This window comes from Schistocerca gregaria, chromosome 1, assembly GCF_023897955.1.
Source record: "Schistocerca gregaria isolate iqSchGreg1 chromosome 1, iqSchGreg1.2, whole genome shotgun sequence".
In the NCBI taxonomy this organism is placed as follows: Eukaryota; Metazoa; Arthropoda; class Insecta; order Orthoptera; family Acrididae; genus Schistocerca; species Schistocerca gregaria.
Genome location: NC_064920.1, coordinates 629,812,825 through 629,839,577, shown reverse-complemented (window position 1 = coordinate 629,839,577; position 26,753 = coordinate 629,812,825). Strand labels below are relative to the sequence as shown.

Here is a 26,753-nt window from a genome sequence, read left to right as displayed (position 1 = left end):
AATTCCTCTATAGTTATTCACATTCATCCTATCTCCTTTCTTGTGCAGCAGATGGATAAGTGTACATTTCTGGTCCTCAGGAAGTTTTTCTGTTTCCCAGATGGTGGTTGTTATTTGTGTAACTTCCAGTAAAGTCTTTGGTCTAAGATTCTTTAGTAGTTCTGCAATGATGCCACCTTCACTGGGTGCTCCCCTGACTTTATCTCTTCATGTTGATACAAGTGATTCCCAGTGAGTGGAGGTGCAGTCCAGTGTTGGGAACCAGTTTTGGAAATCTTGTTTTAGGTTATGGGCAGTTAAGGAAATCGGGGAACGATGTCAGGTCCTAACAGTTCTTGTGATTAGTTAAAATGAGTTTTCCATCTTGTTTTCTGATGCATAAGTCTTGTGGCTTATGGCAGCAGACTTTCCTTGTGATAGTCTTGTAGAATTCTCTCATGTCATGTTTGTGAAAACTTTTATCTGCAGCATCCAGTTTTCCTTTTATTAAGTGCTGTTATGTGATCTATCAGAAGTCCATTTTTTTTAAGATGCTCATATGTTAAAACTCTACCAACCTACTCCAAATTTTATCTATGTCCCATAACCTAAAAATTACCATCACATAGAACACTACTAAAATCTGATACACACATTAATTTTTCTACCACTGATTGGTATAATTTCTGTTACTGGTATCTCTATTTACTGAACTGACATATACGGAATGGACATGTAATGAATATTGTAAAACCATCAAATGTTACGGTGCACATGCACAAGCACAAGCACAGACACGGCAATTGACAATTTGAACCAATCTATGGTACATTAAACCCAGTTACTGCAGGACACAATTCAAGTCAAACTATTTGAAGTAAATGATAATATTGTATACTTCATACTTTCCTTACCCACTATTTCAAAATTACAACATATTTTACTTACCTATTATTTCAAAATTACAAAAATCAAGAAGACAGCAACAAATGTAACACTGCATGAATTTCCAGATTACAGGTGAGGACGGCTGAGCACCCATGAGCAGAATGAATGATCCATTATTGAATGCTTTTTTGTTGTCAATGCATCGGCGATGTATGATCATTCAAAACATTGATATCTCACACACACACACACACACACACACACACACACACACACACACACACACACACACACACAAGCCTTTGCTACTTTTCTGTAGGTCACATCCCTCACATCCAATTAGTAGGAGGGCCATAAAACTAATTCATATGCAAAACAGTCTTGTTAAACAAAATTGAACAAGGAGCAACATCATATAGAACAAGCTAGCTGGTCGCAAAATGTAGTAAAATTTCAGTTGTAAACCAAGGGAAAGAGGGCAAGAACTTAAGAAACCCTGTACTGGCTATGGGCTTGGCAGCAGCAGTATGTTTCTTGTATGCACCCTTTCATCATGCATTCTCCAACATCCACACAGGGATGCCTGCTCCAGTCTCAGTTGTTTTCAAAAAGTTGTTTCTACAAACAAAAGCTTTGCCACTTATCATTAGCTTACAAACAAAACAATGGAACAGGAATTTTCAGTTGCAACAGGTTTGTGTTTCGGCACGTGATGTTTCCGCACGCACCTGTCACTCTATAACACAGGAAAAGCTGTTTGTACCTTACACATTCATTCTACTGAATGTCTAAACTGTTGTTTAGTTTTTACACAAGAAATACTGATTTATGATATTCTATTCAACTGTTGAAACTAAAATGTCTGTATCATTTACACATACCAACCACTTATACATAATTTCCATAAGCTAGTAGTATATGTTCTGAACAATTCAGCCACACGTCCAGGACCAGCCTGCAATGGTTACCTCATATTTTCCTTTTGAGTTACGATCTGTAACAAGATTCTCTTGCAAACATTTGAGAAGATCTCTTTATAATGGTCTTCAAATTCAAAGAGGTCCAGTAAGTTCTTGAAAACCATATATTACATGGTGTACAGTTTTCGGTGGAATTAGTAACACACACAAGTAATTTATGATTTTTTGAACAAATTAATAGTGTGAAAGGTGTGGGGAACAGGACAAATCAGGCAAATGAAAGTGTTTCCAAATGTTCTGTGACTAGTTACATATAAAATGAAGGTACTCTTTCACTTGCAGGCTAAGAATATCAAATGTGACGATGACAGGGGGAGGAGAGTAGGAAATAATTTATCACCTAAAAGTAAAGATATTCTACTAAAACCTGTAATTTAATGAGGCATGGTAGAAATTGTTACAGTAATTAAAAAAAAAGTAACACACAGTTTACTCTACCATGATGATAATCTATCACCAATGAACAGTATCTAATAATAGAAACTTCCTGTGTAAGCACATAGTACACACTCATGACAATGAGGAATGGTTATGGCAGTCAATTTCTGCCACACTGACAGTAACAGAACACAGACCTTTCTAGGACAATAAAAGATGACAAATATTATGAGGACATAAGAAAAAATTAAAACCTGGTCCCTCCAGATGGGGAGCACTGAGCCTCATCATCAGAAGCTAATCAAAACTAGAATGCAGTTCGTGAACTAGGTTTCGTCATGTGCATGAATTATGTCACTTAACATTCAGACTGCACTCTGCTTGAGAAAGTGACAATGAAATATTGAGAAGTGCAGCTGAAATAATTGTGTTCGTTTCTACAAAAAGTTTATATCTAATTAACTTAAATTCTAGCTTTTTTTCATAAAATATAAATTCATCACGTGACAACAGAGATCCTTTGGTGATTTCAGGTCACTTGATCACTGACGTTTTATGCTGAGACAGCCGTAAAATGCTATCTGCGTCAGTATGGGAAATTGCGTCTGGAGCCCTGCAAAGAAAAGAAGCATTAGTATGTAGAACTAAAGCAGTGGAACTTGTCACTAATGAGGAGCTGAGTATTCACTTACTCTATCGGCACCACGTTGTGATGAGGTGTAGCCTTGATTTCCACCACCACGTCGTCCACCTCTGTAAAAGAACAAAAACAATAATGTTTTAGCCAAAGAGAAGTGTGAGCAGATCGACGGCTGGCTAATGGGAGTGGATCCAAAGTTGCGCAAAATATCTTCTTGTTGCTCTGAGAACGGTTCAACCATTGTTCAGATTCGTTGAAGCTTCTGCGCTAAGAGTCATGGCATCCATCTAGTAGAAAATCTTCTCACATCTGATTCCACTGTTAAAATGTCTTATGACCGCTCAGATGACACTCCTACAGCTTCGGCAATTTCTCGCACTTCCAATCGGCGATCGTCCATAACCATTTTATGCACTTATGCAATAATTTCTGGGGTAGTGGCACTCATCATCTAAGCAGTCCCGATCACATTTAAACATTTTTTTAAGCGGTTTACCATCTGTCTCGACGAATGCGGGCTGGTTACCCTTATTCCACCTCAGTTAAACTACATAGGTTGGAACTTAAATAGTGGCAACACTGCTGTGGAGTGGAATCTACTGCTGTCGCTGATAGCACACGTTGTTGACATACCTACCTTACCTCCGAGCAAATGGACTCCCCGTCCCAGGTCACCGGCGTGCGCACAATCGAGGGAAACACAGTCACTAGTCACTTGTGAGCGAGCGATCTAACGTAACGGTGTCTCTATGTTTTCGAAACAGGAACAATGGAGTTGGATCAAATGTGAATGTGCCAGAGGTCGTACAGCACGACACTGTCATCAAGGTCTAATCGGCATTGCCGTACATAACAGTGGCACGTTGGGTAAAAGCCTTTAACGAAGGCCGAAAATTGTGACAGACATGCATCGGGCAGGTCGTCCTAGCGTCTCTGAAGAAGAAGAAGTGCATGCTATAGCTGCGTTAGTGGACAGTGATCGACGCCATACGATTCGTGAGTTCGCCCACGAAACCGGATTAGCACTGTGTTTCGCATCCTGAAGGAACGTCTGGGCATGAGAAAAATTGCATGACGATAGATTCCGCATGACTTGACGAACATGCAGGATTGAAGGATCGAATCTATTTTTCACATGGCAAAAGCTGTATCTTGTATTGGAATTCTTTTTACCTACACATAGGTGCTGACCACCGTCAGCAAGTATAATACATACTATTGTACATACAAGTTGTGTGCTTCAAAGTCATAATTTAATTTGTCAAGCAACGTGTTACAGTTTGAAGCCGCAATGAAAACACCTCTACTTACTTGAGAAAATTCAGTGACACAAAAATGCAAATTTACTTGGAAGTAGTGTGGTGGAGATGTGGGGTATAATGTTAAGAGTGATTGTGGAACGTATCTGCATATTTGGCACACGAGAGCGAAACGGATGGCGGCCTTAACGATCGTTTGCATAACATAACATGACCGAATTCTCCGAGGCATCAATGGAGACTTGACTAGTCTGTGTTTCGGTAGCTCTCCTCACAGGATAGTATTTTCTAGCGCAAGGCGTGCGAAGAGATAGTAAGCAAATATTTATTATAATTCGGAAGATACGCCAGAAGGCTACTTTGAAAATAGGATAACCTTGCTCCAGGGCTGAGAACACCAGAGAAAACTCATTTTGAACTCCAGAGTCTATACCGTATGTCCTGGTTCCTCAGGTCACGGGGATCTTGTAGGAATTAGACAGCAACGGAAATTTAGCGTGAAAAGTTCGAAATGAGGTGCTATGTCTTATGGTGGCTATGGATTTCGGTATCAGCGTCTTAAGGGATCACCTCGTAATTGAACATTCTGGGGGGAATGCAAGTTAGATGCTTTGCGGTGTGAACTGGAAATAAGTCGAAGTTAACGCTTTGAGTCAGCAGAAACCTGTTTATCAAAGAGGAGGTTTTAGAAGTAGGTAAACAAGCATAGTCGACTAGGGATAGTTACAACGCAGAATGATGCTCAGTAATGAGTAAAATGAAACACCTCGAGCCTGCAAACTCTGCAACACGCAAGCGAGTGAGATCCGCATGGCCAATGGCCGCACTAGCCGCCCACGCGCCGCTGTCATTAGGAGAAGTAGTATCGGTCGTCTCCGTCAAATTCCATTTGTCCTTTTTTATTTGTCATCAGTCTCCTGCCTGGTAAGATGGGACCTGCAGCGAATTTTCTTTTGGTCCGCCTCTTTATCTCAGAGTAGTACATGTCCCAATTGCTTATCGGATATTTTCCAATCTCCGTCTTCCTCTACGCAGTTACAGCTCCTTCTAGAACCATTGATGTCCTATCATAGTGTCTATTCTTTTAGTGGCTACTTATCAAGTGTTTCTCTCCTCACTGATTCTGCGGAGAACAACTTCATTTCTTCCCTCATCAGTCAATCTAATTTCCTACATCTTTCTAAAGCAAGACGTCTCAAACGCTTCCTTTCTCGCCTTACACCATTTCCCACAGTCCAAGATTCACTTCCATACAATACTGTGCTACGACGTACATTGTCAGAAATTTCTTCGTTACAGTAAGGTCGATGTTTGATTCTTTATTAGAATACTTCCGATCACGAACGCCCCTCTTCGCCTGTGCATGTCTACCTTTTATTTTCTCCTTGCTTCAATATGCACACTGTGCATTCCAGCCAAATGAACAATACTCGAATAGGGTACTTGGGCCTCCGTGCTTTATTTCGACATTTTTAAATTTCATGAGATACCTTTCTTCTGAAAAATAGATGCGAGTGCGGGGTATAGGTTCTGCTCCCATTTACGAAATTCCGATCCCATAAGATGATTACGAAACGTTGTCTAGTAGTAAAACGCGAGTAAGAAAGAACTGGATTTATTGCTCGTGCTGAACAGTGAGGCTGGTCGTCAATGATTTTATTTATTTTTATCATGTTCCACGGTATCATGCAAGCAAACGCTGTTTGGTCATCGTTTACAGAATGCTATTAGAAAATTTAAGACAAATTAAAGAATTAACAAAACACTAAAAAAGATGTCAGTATATGAATAAATAACACATTACACAAAAATGTTGTGAAACATTGGGAGAACTCTTCCACGGAAGTTGCGTACCACAAGTACACCATTCAACTCGGATTTCAATACATGTGGTTTATCACTCAATTTTGTTAGTTCTACTGAAAGCCTGTTGAAAATTAAACCTGCTGCATTTTTGCACAATGCCTAAGGATGTGTTATCCAAGGGAATAGCCGCCCGGTGTGGCCGTGCGGTTCTAGGCGCTTCAGTCTGGAACCGCGTGACCGCTACGGTCGCAGGTTCGAATCCTGCCTCGGGCATGGATGTGTGTGATGTCCTTAGGTTAGTTAGGTTTAAGTAGTTCTAAGTTCTAGGGGACTGATGACCACAGATGTTAAGTCCCATAGTGCTCAGAACCATTTGAACCATTTTTCCAAGAGAATATAGTTTTCCTACTAGCGTTCGCTGAATTATTGTTGTGTTTTTTTTTATGAAAGAGTCAATACTGGCGACAACAACAATACCCATGGTGGAATGTGTGTACAAGGATGACAGCATATTCCGAGACACCTTAATAATGGCCTACATGAAGTTCCTGAACTAACACCTCAGATCAGTCTGATCATCCTTTGCTAAGCTAGGAATATTCTTGGTGAGGGTACAAAGTTGCCCCAAAAGATATAACCGTACTAGATAGTAGAGTTAATGTAATAAAAGTAAAATAGTCTTCGTTTCACTGTTAGTGGTGATTTCCCTTATGCTGCAGATAGCAGGAATCTGTTGCTGCACAACATTTTGAACGTCGTACTTCCAAGAAAACTTATCTTAATTCCGTCCTAAGAATTTAAAATATTCCACTTCACTGACTGACCACTCTGGGACAACAGAATTTCACTTTTTCAGGAGTTCCATCTCAGAAATTGTATGGATTGGATTTTGTTGCAGTTAAACGTTAGTGTGTTCCCTAAAAGCCAAGTTCTGATGTTACCGACACGCTATTAGCCACATCATTCACACTACATTCCACACCTTTCATAACAAAACTTTTGCGATCTCCAAAAAGAAATTTTTTTTAGTCATCTGTCGTGTTTGGAGGCATATCGTTATACTGTACATATACACAGCGGTGAAACACCAGTGGAGCGACTGATGATTGAACAGAGAAGGAGCTGCAGAAGTATCTGTCAAAAGATGGTAGTGAATGTTTGAGAAGAAGGCGCGCAGCATTAATAATGCACCTGTTAGTCGGGAGACAGCGGACAGGAACAAGCCTGGTTAGGTAGCGCCAGCTGGAAGGAAGGGGGGGCTAGCACGTGCCGTTGGGCAACCCCTCGTAGCGCCCGCTACCCAGAAGGTAGAGTGGCTCGGAGCGCCCTCCAGCCGCCGGCTAAACACGCCAGGCGACGCCATGCAAATCGGCCAAATCCCGTTTCCATGTCGCCAACTCAGGCGCGCCACACGTAATTACCCCAGCGACAGTCCCTGGCCCGCAATCTCCTTGGCTTTGGTTGCTTGCCAGGACGTGTATCTGCTATTTGCAAGTAAAATAACCGTCACGCTCCTGCTAGGCTACCTGTAACGTGTCGAGGGTTCAGTACTACCATGTGCAGTTAGGGATCTGTCACTTTCGACCATACACATTAATAATAAAGTTTGCTCTGGGATGGTCTGTGCTGTGCGGATCAATTGTAAGAGAAATTTTTTAAACGTTAAATAGGAAGACAAGGAAAGGGTAGGGTAAAACCTTCTAGGGCAAAATATTACATTGCACCTACACAAGACAGGATCGATTTGAGGCAAGCAAGGAACGAGCGCCAGTGACTCAGATAAAGAGGCGCCGAACAGGAAAAACTCTGGAAGTATAGGGGGTGGACCAACATATGGAAACACACAAAAAAAATAAAAAACACACACATTATTATGTGCAATTCGGTGAAGGAAAACGTTGGCGTTCAAAACAGCTTCTACTCATATTGGAATTAAAAAATATAATGGGGTCTGATATCATTCTTCCTGCGAAATAGTGGCGAGTTCAGGTAACGATGATGGATAGCGATCATGCACTCTTCCCTCGAAAGTAGACCACGCAAGCTCAATAATACTGTGATCTAATGCCTTGCTGTGGCCAGGGGAGATGCGATAATTCATTCTCGTGCTCACAAAACCAATCCTGGACGATGTGAGCTGTGTCAACAGGAGGTCCGTCGTCTTGGCGCATAGCATCGCCACTCGCGAACAAATATTCTACCATGGGATGGATCTGAGTAACCTCGGTAGTAATGCAACTTTTCAGAGTACCCATGGGGCACACGGGATACCACGATATGTCTGCCCAAATCATCACCGAACTCCAGTCATGTTTTACACTGGGGTATAAACTTGGTCACAAGTTGGAAACAGTGTGAAACAAGACTCATCCGACCAAATGACGTTCTTCCGTTGTTCCACAGTTCAGTTTTATGACTTCTGCACTTGGTGTTCCTGTAATGGGCATTTGCATCACTGGTGTGTGGTTTTGGAATTCCAGCTCGCCTCGCGTTGCTTAAGGCGCAGACAGTGTTCGCGAGTCCGAGATTCTGTTCTACAGTGAGTTATGCATCTGTCGTTCTGTTATATTTTATCACAATCCTTTTCAAATACCGCCTCTCATGATCGCTCAGCACACACTTTAGTCCGCCTTGTGTCTTACCGGATGTTGATTTTCTGCTTTCCCTATATACGGTATAAATCTTCGTTACGGTGCCTCTTGAACCTCCGCACACTTCGGCTACCTTGGTTATGAGAGAGTCCACGGAGCACGAACAATTTGCCCACGCTCGAAGTGATTTAGCTCCGACATATGGCACTCACAACTACAGAAGTCAACGACTGACACTTGCATCGCATTGACGACATTGCAGAGGTGCCGCTCTTGGTCAAATATAACAACGCAACCTGCAGACTCGGCTAGCACCTGCATTTATGAGGTGTGTGTGAAAAGTAGTGAGACTGATTTTCTGTCTACCAAAGTTTTTATTACTTTCATTTTTTTTCCAAACAAAAATGTTGTCCCCTTCAAAGTAGTTCCCCTCGGGGGCTACACAGACCGGCGTTGCCATAATGCAGCATCCACTTGACTGCAATGCACAAATCTTCTGTCCAAATTTGAGGTACGCATATTCTTAACTGCAGGACTGATCTCATAAGAGCACGCACACGTTTGACATTTTCATCGGTTTTTGAAGATTACCATGAGCGAGGTTCGTCTGCAACGTGTTCTCGGCCTTCTAAAAATTATTTGTGGCAACGAAAAATTTGTGCTCTTGTGTATGTTCTCCATAGGCTTGTTTCAACTTTTCCAAGGTCACAGTCGCGTATTTCCAAATTTCAACCCAAAACTTGATGGCATAAGTTGCTCTAAATTCTGTTGTTCCATTTTCGAAACAAAGAACAAAAACAACTTCACTGACGGTGCTCTCAAAAATCATGTGATTGCTGTACGGAGCTGGAATGAGCATCTGGAAAGGATGAACGCACCGATCTACACAATTAGAACACAGCGTTGCCAGATTGCTCACAATGTTCGTTCTCTCGTTATTTTTCTCACACACTTTGTAAGTTCAAGCATCCAATTCTCGTGCTGTTTCCAGATTTTTGTCCAACCCTGTATTGAATGTAGCGTTCAGTCCACGGCTTTTGTCATCGGAGCTCAAATTGGATACGTCTGGGGCTGGCAATAAGCCACAACGGTTTAAGGAACTCAGCCCTCCACAATGTGAGTCGATTGCACTACCTGCTATGCACTACTGGCTTTGTTCCACTGTCTTGAAATTGACAAATCAACTCTTTGTCAGCTAACTGCTGCTGCTCCTACGCCGTAGGAACGGCCACAGTCATCACCATAAGCGGATTGTTATAATGACCTTATTTTTTACCGAAAAATTAACTAAATTCGCAAAAATAATCGATGTGACTGGAAAGGTCGCAACATCTGCCACTGCATGTTAAGCCTCCACAACGATTAGGTCCAATTTCAGTATCCAACGCCAAAGGATGTAAATGGCCCTATAGCTATATTATAGCTATTATTAATTGGCTACGTGGAAAGAGGCGTGCAGCAGGGCGATACGACATACAACCACAGAAGAAGCAACTGCTTTCCCGGTGTCCTTGACAGCCAGAATCCCTGGCTTCACATGGTTTCTACACTACTGGCCATTAAAATTGCTACACCACGAAGATGACGTGCTACAAACCGACAGGAACAAGATGGTGTGATTGATATGCAAATGATTAGCTTTTCGGAGCATTCATACAAGGTTGGCGCCGGTGGCGACACCTACAGCGTGCTGGCATGAGGAAAGTTTCCAACCGATTTCTCATACACAAACAGCAGTTGACCGGCATTGCCTGGTGAAACGTTGTTGTGATGCCTCGTGTAAGGAGGAGAAATGCGTACCATCACGTTTCCGACTTTGATAAAGGTCGGATTGTAGCCTATCGCGACTGCGGTTTATCGTATCGCAACATTGCTGCTCGCGTTGGTCGAGACCCAATGACTGTCAGCAGAATATGGAATCGGTGGGTTCAGGAGGGTAATACAGAACGCCGTGCTGGATCCCGACGGCCTCGTATCAATAGCAGTCGAGATGAAAGGCATCTTATCCGCATGGCTGTAACGGATCGTGCAGCCACGTCTCGATCCCTGAGTCAACAGATGGGGACGTTTGCAAGACAACAACCATCTGCACGAACAGTTCGACGACGTTTGCAGCAGCATGGACTATCAGCTCGGAGACCATGGCTGCGGTTACCCTTGACGCTGCATCTACGATGGTGTACTCAACGACGAACCTGGGTGCACGAATGGCAAAACGTCATTTTTCGGATGAATCCAGGTTCTGTTTGCAGAATCATGATGGTCGCATCCGTGTTTGGCGACATCGCGGTGAACGCACATTGGAAGCGTGTATTCGTCATCGCCATTCTGGCGTATCACCCGGCGTGATGGTATGGGGTGCCATTGCTTACACGTCTCTGTCACCTCTTGTGCGCATTGACGGCACTTTGAACAGTGGATGTTACGTTTCAGATGTGTTACGACCCGTGGCTCTACCCTTCATTCGATCCCTGCGAAACCCTACATTTCAGCACGATAATGCACGACCGCATGTGGCAGGTCCTGTACGGGCCTTTCTGGATACAGAAAATGTTCGACTGCTGCCCTGGCCAGCACATTCTCCAGATCTCTCACCAACTGAAAACATCTGATCAATGGTGGCCGAGCAAATGGCTCGTCACAATACGCCAGTCACTAATCTTGATGAGCTGTGGTATCATGTTGAAGCTGCATGGGCAGCTGTACCTGTACACGCCATCCAAGCTCTGTGTGACTCAATGCCCAGGCGTATCAACGCCATTATTAGGGCCAGAGGTGGTTGTTCTGGTTACTGATTTCTCAGGATCTATGCACCCTAATTGCGTGAAAATGTAATCACATGTCAGTTCTAGTATAATATATTTGCACAATGAATACCCGTTTCTAATCTGCATTTCTTCTTGGTGTAGCAATTTTAATGGCCAGTAGTGTATCACACTTCCGCCGGTCCAGCAACTGAAGAAAAGGGAGTACTGTAGCGCCTCTGATGACGCGATGTGTGACTGAGAGGTAGGCAAGGTGTACGCTGGCTCCGGTTCTCACAATGGTGAGACATATGCCCCCATTGAATGTTTAAGATTAGATGAGTAGAGCGTGTAACTAAAGAGGAGGTACTGAGTACAATTGGGGAGAAGAGAAATTCGTGGCACAACTTGTCTCGAAGAAGGGATTGGTTGGTAGGACACATTCTGAGGCATCAAGTGATCACCAATTTAGTATTGGAGGGCAGCGTGGAGGGGAAAAATCGTAGAGGGAGACCAAGAGATGAATACACTAAGCATATTCAGAAGGATGTAGGGTGCAGTAGTTACTTGGAAATGAAAAAAAAACTGGCACAGGTTAGAGTAGCATGGAGAACTGCATCAAACCAGTGTCCGGACTGAAGACCACAACAACAACAACAACAACAACAAGCCCCCATTTGTTATGCAAACTAATGGGCTCTCCGCTGTTTTGTCTGATACACTTTTAGCTGATATTGCTTTAAATCCTGCTGTCCTGTTATTCAGTACTTCTTGACTTGGGAGTTTTTGCACTTATCGCTGACTACAACCACGACGTATTTGTCTATGTCAAAAGATTGTGCCTTCAGTGTAATAGTGCTCGTTCACACAAAAACTGCTTGTTTTCACTACTACTATCACACAGTAATTGAAGGCTTCGAAAGTCACGAACAGGATGTGTTAAAAAGTAGCAGTAATTTTGCCATTTCGCTTGTTGCATTAGACCGATTGGCGCCCTTTTTTCATTGTTCTGTTGGTACACACATATGAAAAGTAGACTATATCACCAGCTTTAGCCACATCGGAACCTAGTGTGTTGTCAGCTATCAGAAAGGTTTGATGTATTTTGGTAGTAGCGGGGATTATTTACACTATATAAAAATGGATATGAGAATATATATGAAATCTTGCTAGAAGAACGGAGTAAAGAGAAACAAAATTTTACTGAAATTAAATACTGAATTTGGTGGGTCTGATATGAGTGAAACATGGGTCTGCTAGTTGTAGAAACGTTTCGCAAAACGCCGTAAAGACGTTGAAGACGATGAGCTACTTGGACGCCCCAGCACATCATCAACCGATGAATTTGTGAAAAATGAAAAAAAAAAAAAAATGGTTCAAATGGCTCTGAGCACTATGGGACTCAACTGCTGTGGTCATTAGTCCCCTAGAGCTTAGAACTACTTAAACCTAACTAACCTAACGACATCACACACATCCATGCCCGAGGCAGGATTCGAACCTGCGACCGTAGCAGTCCCACGGTTCCGGACTGCGCGCCTAGAACCGCGAGACCAACGCGGCCGGCCTTTGTGAAAAAATGAAGGAAATTATTAAGAGAGGTCGCCGAATCACATCGAAAAAGTCACTGATAATTCTTGAATATGAAGTGGCTCTAGTCAGGAAATATTTTCTGATGTTTCGGGTATGAATCCTATGACAGTAAAATATGTTCATAAATTTTCGAATTTCGGGGAAAAAACAAAACACATCGAATGCAAGTCGCTCAGGACTCGCTAGCTGAAGTCAACGGCGATGGAGAACTACTGAAAGGTGTCAAAACTGATGATGAGACACGGGTTTACAGAAAGACGCCGAATCTATGGCTCAATTATCATTGTGGATGATGGGTCGCCAAGACCTTACGCTCGACAAGTGCGGCCAGATTTGAAAATTGTGTTCATTGTGCCCTTCGGTTTTAATGCTACAGTTCACGTCGAGCTTTACCCAAAGATCCAACGATCGAGAAGGAGTAGTAGTAACAAATTCAATGACGTTGAGTGAAGCAATCCGAAAAACCGCCAGGATTCGTGTCGAAAGAAGAAATGGTTTCTGCACCATGATAATGCATTTGCTCAAAATTCGTTGCTTGTTTGTGAAATTTCGGCGCAAAACAATACTATTATGATATTCCACTCTTTATATTCTCCAGATATGTACGTCCTATTCGGCCTTCCGCTGCCCCCGAAAAGAAAGAAAATCATATATGGCCGTAGTTTTGCAAGCACAGGCTATATTACGAACACATCGCTGATGAAGCGGAAATCCACCCCTAAGCTCGAGTTCAGACGTGTTTCGGAGACTGGAAAAAAGCCCTAACTTATTATATGTAATTGAGGACTATTATTGTGAAGAGGATAACAATATTTAAGGTCGATCAAAGAATGGAGACACCGCAAGAAAATGATGCTTGAACAAAAAATGCAGCTGCTAGCCGAGTTTGCAGGTTGAACTGTTCTGTCTAACCACGAGTGGCACTGCAATGTCCTCAATTCGTGCAACTGTCAGCCTTCGTCAGAACAATGTCGGAGCTAAGTGAAGTCTTACATCGGCCAAATTTTTGGTGCTCGTGTGATAGATACTTACGTATCTACGGCAACCAAAACTGTTTGGTGTTTTAAGAGGTACCGCAACGAAGATTCACACAACACACAGTGAAAGTGGAAAACATCATCCGCTAAGTCACAAAACGAACGAAAGTTGGTGTTGTGTGATAGTGTGTAAAGAGGGGACACCAGCTGCAAAAGTCAGTGCAGAACGGAGTGCTGCACTCTCGAACGCTGTCAGCAACAAAACAACATGGAGCAGGGAATTGCACGGCTAGGTGGAATTCCGAAACCGAACATCAGAGATGCAAATGCCCTTAAGGAAAACCTTGCGCCGGAGTCGTAAAACATGGACTACGGAGCAATGGAAGAAAGACATTTGGCTGGACAAGTTTTGTTTCACTCTGTTACCAACTCCTCGTCGAGTTTACGTCCCAAGAGTGAAACATGGCGGGGGCTCTGTGATAACCTGGGCAGCCATATCATGGTTATACGTGATACCCACGGTTAGTCTGAAAGGTCGCGTTACTACGTAGGATTATGTGAACACTTTCGATGATTAGGGCCATCCCATGGTACAACGTTTGTTTCCCTACGGTGATTCGTGTTCCAAGACGATAGGGTTCTATGTCCAAGCAGTTCGCATCGACCAGAACGTGTTTTTTTGAGCACAAGAATGAATTGTCGCATCTTCCTTGGTCACCACTGTCACCAGATCTCAATGTTCTTGTGCCTATGTCGTCTACTTTTGTGGGATGACTGCGGATAGCTATCCATCTGCATCAACGTTGCCCCTATATTGCAGGAAGAACGGTACAAGATTCCCTTGTATTTATTCACTCCAAGACGACTGTAAGCCGTTTTAAACGACAACGGTTTCCCTACATTGTATTATTCACGGTAGTATGTTGCGTTTTTTGGTGTTCCCATATTTTTTCCACCCCTTGTTGAAGAATAAATAAAAGTCTTTCACAAAAAGCTATTTTCTGAACACACAGTGTAGCATACGATGCAGAGTATTACGTCCTAGTATGACTGCTTCCTTCCCCTTCATATTTAGTTACAGTTTCTCTGCCATAACTAGTCTCCAGGTGTCAGTATGATTGCTCCCTTCTCCTTCAGATTTATTTAAGTTTCTCTACCGTAATTAGTCTCCGCTGGAAGGAAGCGGGATACCACAAGCAGTCTTCCCTGGAAGCAGACAAACTAACGTACCGATGGTAGGCACTGAAAACCTCGTAACTCCATTTTGTTAAATATTACAGAGAAAGTAACAACGGTTTCTTGGAAAACATATAAAGCGGTACAGATAGCACTGATGCCGGGTGAGTAAAAAAAAAAAAAGTTTAGGAATTGACATGGTACATCAGGCATACAACAAGGATCAGTTATCTCACAGGAACCGGAGGGCCGCAAAACGACACGAGAGGGCGCTACAGCCACGTGTGGGCTGGCATCGTCGGACACTGTTTAACTGGGCCGTACCTTCTCCCGGACCGACTTGATGGTGGCACGTATCTCGTATTCTTGCGAGAGGTGGGGCCGGACATGCTGAATTACGTTTCCATACCTACTCGTCTCCGCATTCGATTTCAGCACGACGGAGACCCTGGGCATTTCAGGACACAAAGGAGGGCAAGTAAGCATGCAACCTTTCCTGGCCGCTGGAGTGATGGCGGAGAGCCAGCTGCATAGCCACCACGGTCAGATGGTTTAACCCCAATCGATCTTTTCCTATCGGGGTATCTGAAGGACCTTGTGTCGCAGGAGGACCTAGTGAGTAGGAATGCCGTGGCAGCAGTATACTTTTTAGATACACCAGATATATCAAAGAGGGTGCGCCGCTCAATGCAGCGTCGATGTCAGGCGTGTCTCGGTGCATCTGGGCAAAACTTTGCGCATCTTCTGTAGTGGGAGTCCATATGTAGCATGTGACTAAATAACTGCAACGCCATAAGGTAACCTCGAATGGCCTTTGCGATCCCCAGTTCCTAAGTGATTACTGATCCTTGTTGTATGCTCTATGTGCCAGGTCAGTTGGTGAACGTTTCTTTAATCGCCCTGTGCAGTAGAAGCCTACTTATTAACTGGTTAAAGAAATTGATGCACTTTTAAATTTCCGTTTGGTAATGGAATTAGTTTACTGGAATTATGAAGTTTTCATTGCCTACCATCGATATGCCTTTTCACTGGGAATGTAATGAATTACAAATACGGCAAGTAGTGCACGTTGCTCCTCTCTTACTTGCCGTGAGAACACCAACTACAAGAAAAGCACTGAAGAATGCGGTGTAGGTGCTTACCCAGCGCCAGCAGCCCCGAAGTTTGATGACGGTCCGCCGGTGGTCCTGTACGTGCTGCTGGATCCGCCAGCGCCCGTGGTATAGCTGCGCACGGCGGCTGCCTCGCGCCTACGCATGGGGCCGCCGCCGCCCGAACCCGTCGCGTGGCTACTGCTATTGTAGCTGCGTCCCCCACTGGCGCTGCTGAAGCTGTTGCTGTGTGCGCGGCCGCCGCCCTGGCTGCTGTAGCCCGCGTCACCGCCGCGGTAGTCACGGCCGCTGAAGCTGTTGGCGTCGCGTGAGCCGCCGCGGAAGCTGCGGCCGGCGTCTGAGCCGTCGTCGCGGAAGGTGCGGCCGCCGCCGCCGCTGCTTCCGTAACCGCCGCTGCCACCGCGGCCACCCCGCCTGCTGCTGTAGTCGAAGTTGACTGCGCCGTACCTGTTACTATCTCCGGACCCGTAGCCGCTACTGGATGTGTTGCTGCTGTTTGTGCTGTGGAATCCGCGCCGGTCCTGTTGCTGATCACGGCGACCACGCCCTCCTCCGAAACCTGCAATTTTTAAACCACGTCGTTACGCTGCTCAACAAACGCTAATACAACAAATGCCTAAAAACGGCGGCTCATATTAAGGAGAAATTTTTTTCGGTGACATACATTTATTAACTCGCTCATACACTATGAAGGGCATAATAAATTTTTATGATCAGTTACGCTGTTATGAGTACTACTGCATTTGAACTGTAGGCCTATTTCAGCTATACAGCCATTACACATACACACATCAAAAAAAAAGTTTTGCATCACCCCGGTTCGCAGAACTCGGGAAGATAGACGTTGACTGTGGATATTGTATCATAGGCACAGTCCCTTTGACTGTCCAGAGATGTCACTAAACCCGCCCAAAGATGAAAACAACCACCACGCATGAGAGGCGCCTATTAAACGGAGGGGGTCCGACAGTTCCAGCTATTCCACCAGGAAGAACGTACACGGCTCATGTTGTCTGTAGTTCAACCATGCCTAGATGGTCACTGCCGCGGTTCGATCGCGTCCTGGCGTCTCGGAGTGAACCAAAGCAATGTTCAGAGATGGAGGAGATACAGAGAGACAGGAACTGTCGATGACATGCCTCGCTCAGGCCGCCCAAGGGCTATTATTAGATTGGATGACCGCTACCTACGGATTATGACTCAGAGGAACTCTGACAGCAACGCCACAACTTCACTCCCGACGCCTATGGCGAGGACCATCCTTGCAACCACGACACCATGCAGCGCGGTACAGATGGACCCAACAACATGCCGAATGGACCGCTGAGAATTGGCATCACGTTCTCTTCACCGATGAGTGTCGCATACGCCTTCAACCAGACAATCGTCAGGACGTGTTTGGAGGCAACCCGGTCACGCTGAACGTCGTAGACACATTGTCCAGCGAGTGCAGCAAGGTGGAGGTTCTCTGCTGTTTAGGGTTGGCATTACGTGGGGACGACGTACGCCGTTGGTGGTCATGGAAGGCGCTGTAACGGATGTACGATACATGAATGCCATACTCCGATCGATAGTGCAACGATATCAGCAGCATATTGGGGAGGCGTTCGTCTTCATGGATGCCAATTAGCGCTCGCATCGTGTACATCTTGTGAATGACTTCCTTGAGGATAACGACATCGCTCGACTAGAGTGGCCAGCATATTCACCAGACATGAACCCTATCGCACATGCCTGGGTGGATTGAAAAGGACTGTTTATGGACAACGTGACCCACCAACCACTCTGAGGGATCCACGCCGAATCGCCGTTGGGACATCTGGACCAACAGCGCCTTCATGAACTTGTGGATAGTATGCCACGACTAATACAGGCATGCATTAATGCAAGAGGACGTGCTACTGGGTATTAGAGGTACCGGTGTGTACTGCAATGTATGGTGGTACAACACGCAATGTGTGGTTTTCATGAGCAATAAAAAGAACGGAAATGATGTTTATGTTAATTTCTATTCCAATTTTCCGTACAGGTTACAGAACTCTCGGAACCGAGGTGATGCAAAACTTTTTTTTTGTGTGTACGTCGGTAACACTGTTCCCTAACATTAATACAACAAACTAGTAGCAACGGCGTCTCATATCATGCAAAAATTTTTTTCGTTAACATACATTTATTAACTCATTCATACTATTTCAAGGACATAATAAATTTTTATATCAGGTTACGCTGCTACGAGTATTATTTTATTTAAACTATAGGCCTATTTCAGCTACACAGCCATTATCAGATTATCTACAATAGAACATCTTGTAAATTTTTGTACATTCATTGTATTACATGAGAGTTACTTATAAATAATACGATTTTACGTACATTTTCAAGTCCTGGCTTCCATGCAGTATCGCTGTTTCTGTTTTTCTGTCTATTTGTTACTGATTATACGTTAATGTAGCAATAATAATCAGTTTTGTAGTATGTTCTGACTTTTAATAGTAGTCAGATATAAATATTAGTCTGTAGTTGACATTTAGCGACAACAATTATGAGAAACGATCAGCGATTTTGTTATTTCTGTTGCTGTCCATTCCTTTATTGATTATATTCTTTCTTTGTTATTCTAATAATACTCACTTGTGTGTTATATTCTGACATTTTGTTAATAATGGTCGGAAATAAATTTGATTTCCAATTGAAATTTCGTAACTGTAATTATGTCAGATTATCTACTGTATTATGTGCTTACACCTGCTTGTTGACAATTCTATCATACTTGGTTATATTAAATGGTTATCTATAGTGTTGTGTTTTTTAAGTAAATTTTTTTCTGGTTGTATTATGGTTTATCCAGTTTTCGATAAACTGTTTATATTTTAGGTCAATTACTGGGTCATTATTCATGAAATGTCAGAACATGACACACAACTAATTGCTAATATAATAATACCGAAAGAACGTAATCAGTAAACAAATATACAGCAACAGAAATAACAAAATCCACTATATGTTGTCACAACTTCTGTTACCAAATGTCAGTTAGAGGCTAAGATTTACAGCTAACTACTACGAAAAGAACCGGCAGAACATATTACAAAACTGATTATTATTGCTACATTAACGTAAAATATAATAATTAACAACAATACAGAAACAAAAAAACGATGCTGCATATAAGTCAGGACTTGAATATGTATGTAAAATCATATCATTCGTAAGTAACTCACATATACTACAACAAATGTACAACAATTTATAAAAAGCTCTATTACAGATAACATGAAGATGGCTGTACGGCTGAAAAGGCCTATAGGTCAAATAAAAATAATACTCATAGCAGCGTAACTGTTTATACAAATTTATTATGTTCTTGAAAGACACTTATTACGCAGCAGGCCCAGAAGATTACTAACTGTTGACACGCACTCACACTCATTATAACGAGGGAAAGAGGAAATAATTACTGACATAGAAAACCTTACTGTGCAGTTTATTTACTCAATGTTCACGTAAAATTTTGAAGAGAAATTATCATTAAGTTTGGCACATTTAAGTGCCATTGTTAAAATGCTTTCTTCAACACTCAACTCAATTGACTACCAGATGTACCGGTATCAAATGAGCGTTAAGATACAAATGTGTCGATAGGGAACATTTGTTGTGAACAATCCTTTTTTTTTTTGTTTGATTGATATGACATCTGTCAAAGATATTTAGTATACATCAAGTCATGGAACATATGTTTTCATCGTGTTAACAATGTCGAATTTTGTACCAGAAAGTGATTTGCGAAAAGCATTAATTTTTTGTTTTCATTTGAAAAAAAAAAAAAAAAAGCTGCAGAGTCGCATCGAATGCTTGTCGAGGCGTATGGTGATCATGCTCTATCACAAGCAACATGCAAAAGATGGTTTCAACGGTTCAGAAATAATGATTTTGATGTAAGAAATGAAAAACGTGGAACACCACCAAAAAAGTTCGAAGACGCCGAATTGCAAGCGATATTGGAGGAAGATGATATTTTGAGTCAGAAGTAAATGGCAGCAATGCTAAATGTTGCACAACAAACAATTTCTGACCGTTTAAAAGCTATGGGTAAGATCCAAAAGTGTGGAAAATGGGTGTCACATGAACTGAATGAAAGACAGATGGAAAACCGAAAACCCATTTGTCAAATTTTGCTTCAAAGGCATGCAAGAAAATCAATTTTGAATCGAATTGTTACTGCCGATAAAAAAGGGATTTATTTTAAGAATCCTAAACGGGAAAAATCATGGGTTAATCCGGGACAACCATCAACATCGACTGCAAAACCAGATCGATTCGGCATGAAGACAATGCTTTGTGTTTGGTGGGATCAGAAAGGGTTGGTGTATCATGAGCTTCTAAAACCCGGTGAAACTGGGAATACTAATCGCTACAGACAACAAATGATCAATTTGAACTATGCATTGATCGAAAAAAGACCAGAATGGGCCAGAAGGCATGGTAAAGTAATTTTTTTACACGACAATGTACCTGCACACAAAGCAAAACTGGCTCAGGATACAATCAAAACACTTGGCTGGGAGCTGCTACCCTACTCGCCGTATTCACCAGACTTGGCCCCTTCCGACTAACATTTGATTTCATCAATGGGACTCGCATTGGCTGAGGAACACTTCGAATCCTACGAAGACGTCCAAAATTGTGTATCTGATTAGTTTGCTTCAAAAGACGAACATTTCTATTGGCGTGGTGTCCACAAATTGCCAGAAAGGTAGTCAAAATGAACAGAAAGCAATGGTCAGTACTTTGAATAAAATGTTTTTACTTTTCAATTCAAAATTAGTGTTTCATTTTTACAACAACAACAAAAAAAAACGCTCATTTCATACCGGTACACCTGGTATTTCTGGATTCCAAACGTAGCCCACACAATTCGCCCTCCTCATTCTTTTCTGGTTGTCGGCATCTACACTCTAAGCGTTTTGAATTAACCAATTACAATTTTCTGTGACCTGCTCCATTCCCTATTACCACATCGTTATTCATCCTAAGATGGGAGGAAAAGTCCCTGGTATCACCTGTTATCGAATAACCACTGTATATCTGATTTATTAAAATACTTCCAGTAAAATCATTCGTTAAATCTGGAAGATGAAGTAAGGGTACGGGAACATAAAAGAATAGCAAGCAGCGTAGCGGACACCAGCAGCATAGCTCTACTGTAATTGAGGCACCACACCGATAAAATCTCACAGTATGGATGTAGTCCATGCAAAAACTACACATAACACCACTGTTCAATGAACCTGAAGATGATCAGGTCGCTCGTAGAAATAATGTGGGCCAAAATAGAATCGATAACTCGTCTGAAAACATATTATCAGTTCATTTGTAAGTTTCTGTATCGCTTTTCTGTTACAGACAAGAGAAAACATATGTTTCTCTGTTGAAATGTAACGTCAAATGTATTGCTCTAGACTATTATCGCATCAATTCTCGAGTATAGGTCGAACAAACCTTTTGCAAGGCATCTCATCCATGGCTTAGTTACATTTAGGCAACATTCTTCCAATTCATCTCATCCATGCATCTGCTTTTCCTACAAATATTTTTATGTCGCTCTAAAATGGTTGAAATGGCTCTGAGCACTATTTGACTTAACATCTGACGTCATCAGTTCAAAAATTCAAATCGCTCTGAGCACTATGGGACTTAAAATCTGTGGTCATCAGTCCCCTAGACTTAGAACTACTTATACCTAACTAACCTAAGGACATCACACACATCCACGCCCGAGGCAGGATTCGAAGCTGCGACCGTGGCAGTTGCGCGGTTCCAGATTAAAGCGCCTACACGCGCTTGGCCACAGCGGCCGGCCTATGTCGCTCTGATCGATTATTTTATTTACTTTACGTTTGTTACATTTTCTGGTAATCGAACAGTGAGTCACTTTCTACCTATTTATGTGCAATACTTATAAATTTATATTTACGTGAGGATCGACTGCTAGGACCTGCACCTTATGTCGATCCTCTGCATGTCTTCCTCTTCCCAGAGAGCAGTTTCCTGTAACTGACAGCATCGTCCGCGAAGTGTCACCCCTAGAGTATGGCATTGTCCTGGAAGAATAGGACGACTGCCTCCGTTTATGGTCAGGTCGATAGCGAAGCGAGTAAACGTATCATAGCTGACGATGGCACAGGTTCGTGCAGGAAATACTACGTCCCCTTGGAACTGCAAAGTGAACGACAGAGAGAAATTAAGGGAAACCTACGGCAAGAAGCCAGATATGGAATTTGAAGCGCTCTCCTCCCCAGTACCAGCACAGTATCTCAACCATGATTTCAGTCCAATAGGCTTCACTCGCGAGACATTGCCTGCCAATAACCAATAACATGCAGAACATCGGCATGTAACGCGGATACCAATTAGAAGCGTTGCAAATGACTAGGAAGCATGGTGGTATATTTACAAAGATGTGAAATCGTGCAGTTATGAGCTAATTCTGCATGTCAGAATCAGCCATAAAATAACACCCGAGTAAGTTCCACAGACGCTCTGCTCGATTCAGTCATCCGGGGCGATCTAAGAACTAGGGACTCACGCGGGTACTCTTCGAACTACTATCGAATATTTCTAACCTTGTGGCTGTTCGTTTCACTGGAAGGCTTTGTCCGCCCCAGAAAACAGGATCGGGTAGTAGTAGTAGTAGTAGTAGTAGTAGTAGTTGTTGTTGTTGTTGTGGTCTTCAGTCCCTAGACTGGTTTGATGCAGCTCTCCATGCTACTCTATCCTGTGCAAGCTTCTTCATCTTCCAGTACCTACTGCAGCCTACATCCTTCTGAATCTGCTTAGTGTATTCATCTCTTGGTCTCCCTCTACGATTTTTACCCTCCACGCTGCCCTCCAATGCTAAATTTGTGATCCCTTGATGCCTCAGGACATGTCCTACCAACCGATCCCTTCTTCTAGTCAAGTTGTGCCACAAACTTCTCTTCTCCCCAATCCTATTCAATACCTCCTCATTCGTTGTGATCTACCCATCTAATCTTCAACATTCTTCTGTAGCACCACATTTCGAAAGCTTCTATTCTCTTCTTGTCCAAACTATTTATCGTCCATGTTTCACTTCCATACATGGCTACACTCCATACAAATACTTTCAGAAATGACTTCCTGACACTTAAATCTATACTCGATGTTAACAAATTTCTCTTCTTCAAAAAACGCTTTCCTTGCCATTGCCAGTCTACATTTTATATCCTCTCTACTTCGACCATCATCAGTTATTTTGCTCCCCAAATAGCAAAACTCCTTTACTACTTTCAGTGTCTCATTTCCTAATCTAATACCCTCAGCATCTCCGTAGCAAGGTTGCAGAAATGGATTCCTGTGCGACGTTTGTACACTGTACGATGATGGGTAATTCAAGCGACTGCCAGAAAATGTTTGACAGATCTCGGTGGCAGTGAGCAGTGGACCCATATTCGATACACCTGTTGCAAGGTGTCCCTAAATCTTTTTCGTTAATGCTTGGGTGATTCGTTCGAAAAGGATCCATCGTTCTTGACATACCCGTCCTTGTGCAGTCTCTAACGAAGTAGTCTTCGACGGAATGTTGAAACCCTCATTTTCCTTCCTTTTCATTACAAAGTTAGTCAGGCAACCACCGGTTCTGATCTTCCTGTCGTATCTACAGTGTTTCTTATCCTCTGCTTTCTTCCGGAAACGCCAACGATGTCCCCTATACGAAGTGGAAATGCCAACATGAGGATAGCCATCCAAGGCACACCGCGATCTAGAAATCACATCAGAAGATACAGGGTGTCGCACATAAAACCGGTATGCCTCACGCACCGGTTAATCTGTTCAAGTCGAATTGATTATGAAGTGGCAACGGTGTCTCGAAAGACGGCTACACTGTATTTTATCAGAAAGGTGAGTGCAGCTATGAGTTCTTGCGTAAATTGCTGTCTGTAGGTCGTATTGCTGAGGTGTTACAAAAATGCGGCAGTTTGCATTATAAAAGCGAATTGATATCGTGGAGTGTTATGTAAAGACAGGCTCTATCATGGAATATAAAGAAATGTTTCAAGCGAAGCATTATGGTAGAAAAATCCTCATGACCAACACTATTCAATATCTGAATAAGAAATGAAGTGCTGTAGGACACGTTCAGAAGGTGCACAGGAATAGTCGAACGACAGTGAGGACCCCTGAAGCTACAGAGAATTCGCATGGACATTACGACCAAGTCCCCCAAGTTGGTAAGGAGGTTATCGCAGCAGTTTGGTGTATCTCGTACATCGTCTCATCGTGTTCTAAAAGAAATTAAATTAAAAGTCTATTGTGTGAGTGTGGTGCAAGAGTTGAAACTTGAGGATCAGGATAAAAAAAGTTCATTATTGTGAATGACAGTTAACAGCAATTCCTAACGGTTACTTGAACCCTTTCATGTCAGGTACGGCCTGGTTTCATTTGTCAGATTATGTAAACTCCCAAAATTGTAGGTACTGGTCACAGGACAACCCATATAATCTGAATGAAGAAACATTGATAGAGAAATTAAAAACATCACACCTGCAGAATTATAGCGTGTTGCTGGTGACGTCACCACACGCATCCAGCGATGCATGGATGCCCATGACCAGCACTTTCAGCAGCTCTTATTTATAGGCAACCACATGTTTTTTTGATGCTGCTATTATCTACTCTTTTTTAGTTAGTTCATTGTTACTTGAATCTCGGGCGTGAGGCTTACCGGTTTTATGTGGGACACATTGTACCTTCGACACGGGAGACCAAAAATGCTACTGCCGAGCCATATAATCAACAGATGAGGAGGAAAAAAATCACTGTGTTTTTCGCTGATCTACTAGTACACGCAGTTTCAAATATTCTTGTCTCCATGACAGCTGCACGGAATAATCACTGCAGCTCACGCAAAACAGGACATGTGTTTTATTTGTGTGCTTGGCAACCGTCGGCGCAGTCACGCCATGGGCACAACTGGGAGCCAGTCAGCCGGAGAAGTCAACGAAGGCAACTAGCGGTGCTGCTAATTGGCGGCTGGCGCGGGGGAGGCGGCTATTAGGGCGCCTCGTGCCGCTGAGACAATGCCGGCCGCACGCGTCACCAGTGGCAGGCCGCGCCCTCCCGCTGCTGGCGGAAAAATCACGACTCCGATTCGAGACCATTTCCCGGAAGGTTTTAAATCGATGCGAACACTATACACAATCTATAGCAGCAGCACGGTATTCATCGACAATTAATTTTCTCAGACCGCAAACGACTGGCGAAGACCAATTTAATACGCACTACATTACACATGAGCCAACGGCTTTGCCGCAGTGGTAGCACCAGTTCCTTTCAGATTACCGTGCCGCAGTGGTAACACCAGTTCGTTTCAGATTACCGAAGTTAAACGCGGTTGGCAAGTGAGGTGTACTCAGCCCTTGTGAGGCCAAATGAGGAGCTACTTGACAGAGAAGTAGCGGTCTGGTCACGAAAACTGACAGTGGCGGGGAGAGCGGTGTGCTGACCGCATGACCCTCCGTATCCGCAACCAGTGCATCCAGTGACGCCTATGAGCTGAGAATGACGCAGAGGTGGGTCGGTAGCGTTGTGCCGTGAGAGGACTGGTCGGCCTGAGAGTACATTACACACCTTCTCTCTCTCTTTCTTTGTGTGTTATTGACTCGAGTGGTCTGTTATTCGTGAGTGTGCTTACGTAGTTCGTCCAAACCTCACGCCTCAGTAGTGTGTTTACATTCTGCGATGTGCAGTTGCAGCTGCAGCGCGTATAAAGCTAAGTACTCACAAAGTTACTTGTACACTGCTATACAGTTATTAAATTTAATAGTTTTCAGCGGTGTTTCGTGCTGTTTGTGGCGATTTAATAAACTTTTGGAAACGTTCGCTCGCTGTATTTTTTAGAGTTTTCTGTGCGTTGAAGTCGTTTAGTAAATTTCGTTGCGTGTTCCAGTGGCCGCTTGAATTTTTGGTTTTAGCTAATAATTTTGTGAAGTTTTGTTGGTACTGGTATTAGTTGTGGTTGAGTAGTATTAATACAAGAACTTGCTTTCTTAGTAGAGAGAGTTTAGAGACCGCTTTTGTTAGTTCAATAAATAGTTCTACTGGTGAGAACGACCATAGGTAACGCAGATGTATAGTTTTTTTCCGTAACTGTAAAATTTTATCATGAGTGAGAAGTGTGGGCTTTGTCGTAGGTTTGTGAGCAGTGACTTATGATGTGGGATTTGTTCGAAGTATTTTCATTGAGGAATGCAGTGGGGAAGACAGTGGGCATTCTAGAGAGATCATCTACTGGGAATACAGAATCTGTAGTACAGAAATAAGTTAATAGAGGAGCAGGAGCGTAAGATGTGGCCCTCAGGTGCAGTTACAACACGGAAAGGATGAACTAGATAGGTTGAGGAGGACGAAGGATACTGGGGAATGGGAACTGGCAGTTGGCAGGACGTGGTATTCAGACAGTTACGCTTTGCGAGCAGTCCTCAGTAGTTAGGAGGCCTAAGTCAGTTGCAAAGTATAACAAAAAGAAGAAGGTTCTGCTGCTAGGTAGTTCGTACGGTAGAGGTGTGGGCCAGCAGCTGCAGGAAGTGTTGGAAAGTGAGTACCAGGTCAC

The 26,753-nt window shown here is 43.1% G+C and overlaps 1 protein-coding gene across 1 annotated transcript in view; it reads right to left on the bottom strand.

Annotated features, from left to right (window-relative positions):
- Positions 1-2,202: 2,202 nt before the first annotated feature.
- Positions 2,203-26,753, bottom strand: part of LOC126359934 (5'-3' exoribonuclease 2 homolog) — a 407,169-nt gene continuing 382,618 nt past the window's right edge. The window contains exons 20-22 of the mRNA XM_050007668.1: positions 16,154-16,682; positions 2,918-2,978; positions 2,203-2,838 (exon numbers count right to left, since the gene is read on the bottom strand). Coding sequence (XP_049863625.1) covers positions 2,812-2,838; positions 2,918-2,978; positions 16,154-16,682 — 617 coding nt within the window. The 3' untranslated portion in view covers positions 2,203-2,811. The remainder of the gene's footprint in view (positions 2,839-2,917; positions 2,979-16,153; positions 16,683-26,753) is intronic.